This window comes from Monodon monoceros, unplaced genomic scaffold (assembly GCF_005190385.1).
Source record: "Monodon monoceros isolate NGI ecotype Baffin Bay Population unplaced genomic scaffold, NGI_Narwhal_1 Super_Scaffold_20, whole genome shotgun sequence".
NCBI classification, from domain to species: domain Eukaryota; kingdom Metazoa; phylum Chordata; class Mammalia; order Artiodactyla; family Monodontidae; genus Monodon; species Monodon monoceros.
In genome coordinates, this window is record NW_021703777.1 from 7,675,176 (window position 1) to 7,685,408 (window position 10,233).

Consider the following 10,233-nt stretch of genomic DNA (forward strand, 5'->3'; position numbering starts at 1 on the left):
ATGAACATAAAAGTCTTGCCGACTGTTCAGTGTGTTTACCTGCTTTTTTGGAATGGCTGTTTTTACATGTAAGATGTATTAGTAGTGATACAGATTAGGCTGTTAAAACAAGGTGACCCTGAAACCCAGTGCATCAAGTGAGACGGAAGGGATTTTTTTACCTCATAAACGTCTGGGTGGTGCGTCCAGGGGCTGACGTGGTGGCTCTCCCTCTCACACTGCTCTAGTAAAAGTCACAAATGACTTTCTTATTGCAAATTTCAATGGAAACTTGCCCATTTCCATCTTAAAGGTATTTATTGCATTTGAAACTGTTGACTACTTTCTCCTCAAAACTCTCATGAACTGCTAGGCTTTCTTTTTTCTTCGCTGCTTCCTCATTTCCTTTGCATGTTTCTCTTACACTCCCTCGACCTAAAGCCTAAAGTTCTAGCGTGGGCGTCTTTTCCCAGTCTGCACGTACTCGTCGTCGCCATGGAGTCAGTTATGACTTCCATGCTGATGGTACCCAGATCTCTCTCTCTCTTTGCCTGACAGGAACTGATAAGAGTCCAGCACTGCAGCCATCGTTCTGCGTGGCCTGTGTCTACCTGCATGCCTCTCAGCTCCTTCATCGCAGCATGTTCAAGAAGAAGATGGCCATCTTCCTGTACTCAGCTTGGAATGGTACCACCAGTCCCTCCTACTGCCATCTTCCCTTCCTCCCTCTCCCTCCCTCCCTACGTTAAAAGTATCAGTCAGGTTTTGATAATTCTAATTCTCATCTCCCTCTAAGCCCACTGCCAGTGCTTTAGTTGAGGTTCTCACCATCTCTCCCATCGCTGCGGTTGTCTCTCAACTGGTCTCCTTGTATCTAGACCAACACTGTCCAGTAGAACTTTCCATGAGGCTAGAAATCTAAATCTGCACCGTTGAATAAGATGGACCCCTGCTGTAGTTAAGGTTTAGCTGTTGAAGAATTTTGAAGAGAGAAAACTCGTTGGTAGTAGTGGCAGAAAAAGTGTAGAACTGTGCTGTCCAATGTATGGCTATTTAGCTAAAATGAGACTGAAAATTCAAGTGCTGAGTATCTACATGTGACTGGTGGCTACTGTATTGGTGCAGATATGAGCACGTGTCACCCCAGGGGTCCATGACACATGAAACCTCTGCAAGTTTGCATGTGGTTTTTTATTTCCTTTTTCTGGGAAGAAGAGCCATATCAGCTGCGTATATCAAAACAATTTTCAAATCAAGCAATAGCGTCCAATCTCATTAACACTGTTATTCTAGTTCCCAAATCCATCCCGACGTGCCTCCTGGTCTCCCATCACGGCCCTGCATACACAGTGTACCCCATTCTTGTCGTTTGTAACCAGCTCAGTTCCCTGAACAGGCTGCAGTCTCCTTCCCGTGTTTTCACACATGGTTTTTCTTCTGCCTGGAACCCTCTGCTCACCCCACCTGCACCCCTCCTGCTTCCTCACCTCCTGTCTTCAGTTCCACCTCCTCCTCTGTCTGGGTTATTCCCAGTCGTTTCTCAGGATTCGCTGCAGCTGTCAGGCCTGTCTAGTAGATGCCATGAGAGTGAATTAATAAGTTTGTGGAATATGGCTACCTAGCTCAGAATTCCCCAACTACAGTCTTCTTTCAGTTTCCTTCCCAGAGCTTAGCTGCCCGTGGCCCCAGGAGTTAGCTGAAAGTGCCACCTAGTGGCTTGTGCAGAAGATAGCAGTCACTTCCAAATGGAGCATTCCATTAAGTGGCACAGAACTCCCGTCCCCTTTCCACACATAGTAGTGAGACTCTACTATGGCTCTTGGCTGTACCATGTAATTTCTTATTTCCTGCCTCACTTAAAACTCCCACCAGGTTTGTGACAACTTCCATGTCACAGATGCAGAGTCTGAAGTTCAAAGAGCCTTCCTTAAAAGCCCACTCTGCAGGAATGGAAGAAAATGAAGAGGGAAAGTAGGTCGTGACCAGTCCTTTCTTGCTCCCTCAGGGTGGAAAACCCCCGCTTAGAAAGCTGGTGGGAAGGAGTTTATTCACAAGGTGGCTAAAGGTGGTCCCCGACAGTGATGCGGTGAGGACAGTAGGCAAGGTAGTCTTGCTGAGAGGCTCTGGGGAGGCAGGGGGTCCCTGCCACTGTGGAGTCGGCTAATTATTGGGGAGGAAGAGTGGGGAGAAGTCCCAGTTAGTGAAAGAATCAGGCCGTATTTCTCGCGGTGGGTTTACACTGCGACAGCTGTAGGTGGTGAGGTCAGTGTCATGATGTGCGTGGCATTCTGTAGCGGGAAGCTGGTGCAGGAATCCCCATAACGGACAGAAAGCAAGGATGATGTGCTTGTGAGGAACTTAGGAAAGGAACGTGAGGAACTTAGGAAAGGATCGTGAGAAAACTGTTGGAGAATTCCCAAGAAAGTGTGTCATATCTCAGGGGGTCACTAGAAGCAGCATAATATGGTAGACAAAATTCAGCAGGCTTAAGACCTATATTCCATTATTGTCCGTGTCTCTGACTAGCATTTGACTCCAGCAAGTGACTTGGAACCGCTGAGCCTTATGCCGAACATACAGATACTGTTTTTCGGGGTTGTTTTGGTAACAGCTTTACTGGTGTACAAGTCTCGTAACATATGACTCAGCCACGTACATGGCGCCACTCAATGGGTTTAGTACAATACTGTTTTTTTCTGGGTTGTTTTGGTAACAGCTTTACTGGTGTACAAGTCTCGTAACATATGACTCAGCCACGTACAGGTGCCACTCAGTGGGGTTAGTGCAGCCACAGAGTCGTGCAGTCATTGCCACAGTCGACCTCAGAACACAGTGCTTGTTTCATCAGCAAGATTCTTTCATTTACACTCTGACCACAGTGAGATTTAGGGCAAATTAAAAAGAAAAAGAATGCCATTTCAGGAAATGATGGGTACCTCTATTGTCTTCCGTGTTATTTGTATATTGCCATAGAGGAGGTTTGTTTTTTTTTTTTTTTTTTTTTTTTTTCCTGCATTGGGTCTTTATTGCTGCGCACTGGCCTTCTCTAGTTGCAGTGAGCGGGGGCTACTGTTCGTTGCGGTGCGTAGGCTTCTCATTGCAGTGGCTTCTCTTGTGGAGCACGGACTCTAGGCATGCAGGCTTCAGTAGTTGCAGCACATGGGCTCAGTAGTTGTGGCACTCAGGTCCTAGAGTGGGTGGGCTTCAGTAGTTGTGGCGCACGGGCTTAGCTGCCCCGCGGCATGTGGGATCTTCCCAGACCAGGGCTCGAACCCCTGTCCCCTGCATTGGCCGGCGGATTCTTAACCACTGTGCCACCAGGGAAGTCCTTGCCATAGTTTTTAAAACATGACTTGTACTACAGTATATACATTGAATTAATCCAACAGGAAACACATCCAACCTCTTGTTTTAATTGTCTTTTGGAGGGGAAGAATCACTATCTAAAGGTTCTGTTTAAGGTTCTATTAAGAATCAGTTAAGGTTCTATTCAGTTATTAGGTTTCTTAAGGGTAACTACTGAAATATTTATGTTACACTTCTGAAAGAGTTATTGTACTAATTAATCTTGTTGAAAGTTCTGGAAAATCAGGAACTATTAATGTGTAAAATGCTCATGCCCTCAGTAGTGCTGTTTAGATAGGTCTCCTGTGGCAGGAAAATAAACTGAAATGTGCCTCAAAACGTAGCCCTCAACTCAATAGGACATAATCAGCTATCTGCACATCTTTCAACCCCACCTCTACCTCCAGAGGCACATACTTTCCTGGGAAATTATTCTATTTTGGCTATTATGTGTCTCTCTAAAATTCTAAGTTTAAAATTTAGAACATTTTACATTTTCTCTTCCTTAGAATCACACTCTAGTGACCAAAGGGGATAAAAACCCCACAAAACTACAAATTGTTTTATGGGAAATGTCAATATATTATTATTAATGTAAGCATGTGATACCAAAGAAATGAAGGTAATTTTACAAACTCCAAATTTTGGCAAATACGTGGTTTCCATTTTATTACAGTTTTATATACCACATTAGTTCAAATGCATTTCTCTACAGCTGCCCCAACAGAGCGCCTCTGGAATTACTTCAGTCATCCTTAACACGTGACTTTACCAGACTCTGAATGTAACATAAACGTATAAGATTTCGAATTAGTAACTTTTAATTATGAATGGGATAAGAAATAAAGCCATCAGATGATGGCTGGGGCTATTAATTTCCAACAAGACACTTTGCTGAAATGTTTCTCCTGATACCCCAGGTATAAATGAGAACCTTCAAAAAACAAGGGCAGAACCAAAGTACAATAAAGAAGCCTCTGCAGCTTAAGCCTCCCCGAGTCCTAAACCTCTGACAGAAGCTAGGCAAAGCACCTTTCTTGCAAATTAAGTGGGTGTCCAGTATTTCCATGTAGTTGGGCTTTCAGAGACAGACAGCTTTCAGGTATATCATTAGGATACACCATCTTGGCTCTGGTTGTATTAATTGTGCCTGAAGAGCTTAATACCCATCCAAGTCCACAGGTGGAAGAACACATAAACGGGTATGGTAATCGGCAAGAGCAGACTGTAAAAGCACAGGCTGGCTGTGCTCGTGCAGCCCTGTGGGAAGTCTTCTTCCACAGAGGCCGAGTATAACAGCCCTGCTAACGAGACCAACGGAATGAGGACAGTCAACGTAGGAAGAGACAGAAACATTCTTCTCCTCCACTTATTACCCGCCACTCTGACTTCTTAAAAGGTGAGTGGTATTGAGAAGATTTAGTTGTGTGTGTGGTCGTTTTTAAGTATGATCTACTGCTGCTCCATTTCTTCTTGCTTCTTATTTTGACGTGTCATCCTAGCTGCCTGTGGTATCATATGAGGAATCCCATCAATAATTGGATAGGCTATTCCTAACTCTTCGTTAATCAATTCATCTGTCGATGCTTCATATCTGAGGGGGGAGAAAGAAAAACAAAATGAATTGTGGAGAACAAAATGCTTGGAAGAGCTTGATGTTCAATAAACAGTAACGTTTATCCAGTTCTTAACATAAGAGTTAATCCCAGAAAAGCAGAATTAGACTGCTTTTCATTCTAAAAGCAGTAATAGATCATCGAACCATTTCTCTTACAAAATGAGTCTCTTAATTGTTCCCATTTTAGTTAGTTTCTCTCATTTTCACTTTATTCCCAAGCCGTGCCTCAGTTTTTAAAAATACCAGTCAGAAAAGATTTGCCCTTTTCATCCAAATCTTCCTTCATTACTTTTTTCAACCCCAAAACAATCCCCCTTCATTTACTACTGGAACAGACCCTAGAGGAAATTTCAGCTTCTTCATTTTATAGTACATGCTTAAAAGAGCAGCCTTATCGATCCATTGAAAGGAAACCACTGAAAAATCGAAACACAGAAGTTTGAGAGATGAGAGCGCAGAAATGAGGAGACTCCGGAACGCAGCGTTATCTGCAAGTGAGCTGTTTACACAATTAGCTAAATGGGAGATCAAATGGTAATTTCAAGGTTTAAGAAAACTGAGTGAGTCATATGTTCGTTATGAGAAAAGCCCTGAAAGAGAAATGAAAAAGATGAAGGTAAAGATTACTAGCAATCTGCCACCCCAAGACTACCGCTGATGCCATTTCGGTGTTTCCTGGTGTCAGGGTTCCGAGTCAGCAGCCTGGAACGGTAGTGTTCACCCTAACGACTCTACGTTAAAGGTTAAGAAGGCCTTTACAAAAGCCATCTAGTCAATAACTGAAAGCCAAAAAAAGGCGGCACCCCTCGCTTACATGCTTAAGGCCGTACACGGCGTTTTCACAAGACTCTGGAGGCCACTGCATTTTTCATCGCTTTGGCTTAAAAATCGGAACTCCGTGGACTAGTCTTGAGTCCTACGAACTCATAAACCCGGCTCTCCGTGAGAAACCCTTCGCGTCCTTTTAAGAAAATGCGCCATTGCTCAAGCCCCGCCCGCGAGCCTTCCGAACGATTCGACCCGCCCTGGGGTGCCTGGAAATCTGCATTTTAAAAAAGGGGCCCTGGCGATTCTAAGGCGCGGCCGGGGGAGAACCGACACGCGCTCTGGCCCGCGCCGGCGAGTCGGCGGTTCGGTTTGGGAGGCCTGGGGCTCGGCGCGCCGCCGGCCTCCCGCCTCCCCTCCCCACGCCGCGGGAGACCCCGGGGCCAAGGAATGGCAGCCAAGAACATGCCCGGAGTGACCTGCCAGGGCTGCTCGGCGGCGGTCCACGGCCATGCGGTCCACCCGCCCCCCTCCCCGCGACGGGAGGCCGCGACGGAAAACCCGCCGCGGGCGAACCTCACCGGAGCGGCTTCTTGGAGAGCGGGCACACCAGGAACTCCAGCAGCGCTGGGTCGAAGGCGCGGGGCGGTTTCCGCGTCCGCTCGCTCTGGTCTGGGGACGGCCGCGACACCGACAAGTGCACACACCTCTGGGCGACCGCGGGCGGCTGTGCGCGTGTCCCCCGCAGCGCTGAGGCGAGCCGGCCGCAAACTCCGCGCGGCATGGCCTGGCAGCCGGCGACCGGGGCCCTGCACGCCCGTGACCACCCGCGCCGCTGCAGGCGCTGCTCGGGAGCCCAGCCCCAGCGGCCAGGCCCCGCCCACCCGGTGCTCCGGAAACGCTGCCCCCGACAGGTGGAGGCCAGCGCTTTGGTTCCGAGGACCCTCCGGACCCGACTGCTTTTGCTGCGACACCGCTCGGTAGTTGAGAGCGCGGCGTGCACCTTCTCCTGCGCGTTTGCGTTGCAAACAAAACCGGTGCTTAAGGCGGGGAGGGGGGCCGGGTGTCTTGAGTTTTCACCAGAGCCTATCGCAGGGTTGCCAGGAAGCCAGTGGCCTACTTCAGAGTCACACAGTGTTACACTTGGACCTACGTGGTTATCACCAAAATGAGGTTTCAAACACACTGTCCTGTTGGGTATGTTAAAAACGTTACTTTGTTTTATGTAAATCTTTACTATACCACAGTTCCTGTAGCATCGTTTGGACTTTTTCCTTTTTTTTTTCTTCTCCTTTCATTTAAAAACATTTAAGGACCTGAAAAGAATGACTTAGTCCTCTTTACCTCTAAGATGTGCAGATTCTTACCCTGTGGGACTCATCGTGAACTCGATGGCGTAATAATAATAGCACACCTGATTTGCTTTTATAAATGAGCTTGGAAACAGCAAGGACTCTCAATAACTGCGTCTGTTAGTTAAATGAGTGATCCATTCAATGGGTTTTTCGCCCCCGGTTTGCCTCTGACTCTCCAAGAAAATGATGCACGTTTTATCTCTTTATTATAGTGTAGTAAATAAGTGCTAGGGCTCTGGGGTGCGTAGTTTACTAGTTCCATAACTCCAGCAAATGACCTAACTAGTCAGTTTCCTTATCTGTGTAATAAGATTAATAATTGTACCTACCCCATGAAATTCCCTCCTGGGGATTAAAATGTGCTAATGCATGCAAAGAGCATTTAGAAAAGTGCCTGGGACAAATTAATGCTCAGTTAATGTTATCTACTTTTATTTTCTCTATTCTTCCTAGTTCAGTATACTAGGAGATTCTTTGTTAGTCATCATTCTTTTCCCTTTGTTTCGCTAAATATTGAACCTTTTCTCGCTCATTGGTCTTTATCATTTCACACTTTGTGTTCCTCGGAGATAGGGATGGGAGTGAGGAATATAGAGGTACAAATACAAGATTATATATTCAAATTTCTCTTGCACTCAGCAGTGTAAAAGTAGAGAAACTTTTATTTTATTTGTTCACTCTATTAAAAAAAAATCCACTACGTTATTTGATGCTTTTTGTTTACTAATGCTGAAAAGATTTCAGTTGTCAGGAATGTAGCCTCAAGAGGGTCTATTGTAAAGTTCCTACATTACTTTCACATTATTTCCTACTAGGGCAGTAGTAGGAATTAATTTTTCAGGTGTAGTTAGTTGATACCTAGGGAAGGAGTGAACTGTAGGAAAGGTAAGTTTCAGCGAGGTATGGGGACACAGAGCTGAACTTCTGCTGGCACTGAGTGGGCCCAGGCCAGGCTGCGCAGGCCAGAACCTTGGACCCCTGTGGGTAGGGCCAGACACGCATGCTTAAGACAAGCTTCATTAGCTTCATCTCACCTCACCTGGCTGATAGATGAGTATCAACTGGGTTTTCTAACAAGTTATAAATAAATTAGTTTCAGTTTGCATCCACATAGAAGGTTTGAAGCAGATCAGTTTAATTTATATTAGTATTGGGGAAAAATGGAGACTAACAGCAAAATACGGAAAATATCTTCAAATTTATAACGCCCCAATCAACATCCAAGTTTTAAGGAACATGTGAGTGTGTGAAGTATTAGTCCAAACCATATAAGCATGAAGTTGCAAAATGTCCCTACACAGCCCTCGCTAATTAAGAAATCTAACTCATTTCTGCAGGTAGTATACTAAGCTGAATGTAGGTGACAGGGTAGAATTGTAAAACCGTTAGTCCTTTCTTGACTGTTGGCAGGGCTGTGATCTTTCCCATCACAGAGCTCTGGGCTCACACCGTATTAGCTCTGTGACCTTGGGAAACTCTCTGCCTCAATCTTCTCATCGGTAAAATGGTATAATAATAGTACCTACCTTGTTAGAGTTGTTGAAGGGATTAAATCAAATAATACAAGTAAAGCAGTTAGCCTAGGGGCTGGCACAGAGTACACATTTAAAGAATGTTATCAGAGCAGCAAAATTCCTTATTGTGGTGAAGCTGTAGAAAATTCTGATGAAAAAGGAAAGCACAATGTACCACTGGAAACCTTAATTTTAAGTGACATGGAATTTTTAGAGTTTCCAATGTGGATAATATTGAAACACAACTCTTGGGTTATTATACACATTGAGTGAGTTAGAAATCTCCAGGTAGAGGGGAGGCTAGAATATATATTTTAATAAAGTCCCATGAATACCAAATTTGGGGCATTGGAATTTGGGAATCTCTGATTCAGAGAGAGAAATTAAAATCACTTTTCCACTAGATGGCGTCATCAAATATTTGAACTAACATTTATTCCTGCTTGTACTTTTCTTTCTGTGATTACAAAGATTTGCTTTTATTTTGCCAGTTCTTTCCTTAATTTGATGACATCTATTTTAGGAACAAAAGTCACAAAACTTTTATTAATAAATTAAAGTTGTGATGAGTTCCTTAAAATGAAGTGTCCAAAGGATAAATGCACAAAAAGTATGAAAAAAAATCACAAAAGAGAAAATACAGTTGATCAATAAACACATAAAAATATTCATCCTCCATAGTAAAGCAATGCAAATTTCAAACATCAAAGTTTCCATTTCTCGCCTATAAAAATTGTAAATATTTTAGAAGTGTAATTCTTAATATTTGCCGTTCATTTATTAATTTATTGAATGCCCACTATGTGGCAGGAACTGTCTAGATTAGTCAGAGTTCTCCAGCGAAACAATTAATTGTATGTGTGTATGTGTATATATCTATATATAGGGTTTATTATGAGGGATTGGCTCACGTGATTATGGAAGCTGAGAAGTCCTAAGATCTACTGTCTGAAGGCTGGAGACCCAGGAAAGCCAGTGGTGAAGTCCAATCTGAATCCCCAAAGGCCTGAGGACCAGAGTGCATGGTGTAAATCCCTGTCCAAGGGCAGGAGAAGACAGATGTCCCAGCTCAAGCAGTCAGGTAGGAGGCAAAAGGCCTGAATTTCTCCTTCCTCCGCTTCTTTGTTCTGTTTAGACTTCCAGTGGATTGGATGATGCCTATCCACATTGCGGTGAGTTGTTTTACTGAGTCCACTGATTCAAATGCTAATCTCATCTGTCCCTCACAGACGTACCCAGAAATAATGTTTAATCTGGGCACCCCTTGGCCCAGTCTAGTTGACACAAAAAGTCAACATCACAGTATCCTAGCGGCTGGAGCTATCCTCTGGACACACCATTATACAGTGTTAAAAGTAAAAACTCATCACAACAATACCAAAATTGTTATTACATATAATAAGTGAAAAAAAGCAGGACACAAATTTTATGCATGAGTACAATTATTTTTTAAACCAAAACTTAGGAATAGGAAAAAAAAAAAGCATAAAAACCAAGTATTGCACAATTTCTCCATCACTTATGGCTGGGTAACAAAGTGAGTCACCATGTGAGAGGTTCTGATTCCAGAGGATCTGAAAAGTTATCTTTTTTTTTTTTTTTTTTAATAAATTTATTTATTTATTTATTTTTGGCTGCATTGGGCCTTCGTTGCTGT

General features: G+C 44.0%; 2 protein-coding genes across 2 annotated transcripts; both read right to left on the bottom strand.

Moving 5' to 3' along the window:
- Positions 1-3,146: 3,146 nt before the first annotated feature.
- PIGY (phosphatidylinositol glycan anchor biosynthesis class Y) lies at positions 3,147-4,764 on the bottom strand. The gene has a single exon (XM_029236083.1). It carries the CDS (start codon positions 4,678-4,680, stop codon positions 4,465-4,467), a length of 216 nt encoding a protein of 71 aa, XP_029091916.1. The 5' UTR covers positions 4,681-4,764; the 3' UTR covers positions 3,147-4,464.
- On the bottom strand, positions 4,688-6,565 carry PYURF (PIGY upstream reading frame). The gene is made up of 2 exons (XM_029236082.1): positions 6,289-6,565; positions 4,688-4,918 (listed from the first exon to the last, which is right to left on the bottom strand). The coding sequence occupies exons 1-2, from the start codon at positions 6,489-6,491 to the stop codon at positions 4,777-4,779; spliced, it is 345 nt and encodes a 114-aa protein (XP_029091915.1). The 5' UTR covers positions 6,492-6,565; the 3' UTR covers positions 4,688-4,776.
- Positions 6,566-10,233: the final 3,668 nt, after the last annotated feature.

Bases quoted from the DNA above. Each gene is read 5' to 3' on its own strand.
- PIGY (XM_029236083.1), bottom strand. From the start codon at position 4,680: ATGTTTCTGTCTCTTCCTACGTTGACTGTCCTCATTCCGTTGGTCTCG.
- PYURF (XM_029236082.1), bottom strand. From the start codon at position 6,491: ATGCCGCGCGGAGTTTGCGGCCGGCTCGCCTCAGCGCTGCGGGGGACA. The intron at 4,919-6,288 runs GTGAGGTTCGCC...CTCCCCCCTCAG, and splicing joins CTCTCCAAGAAGCCGCTCCG to ATATGAAGCATCGACAGATG.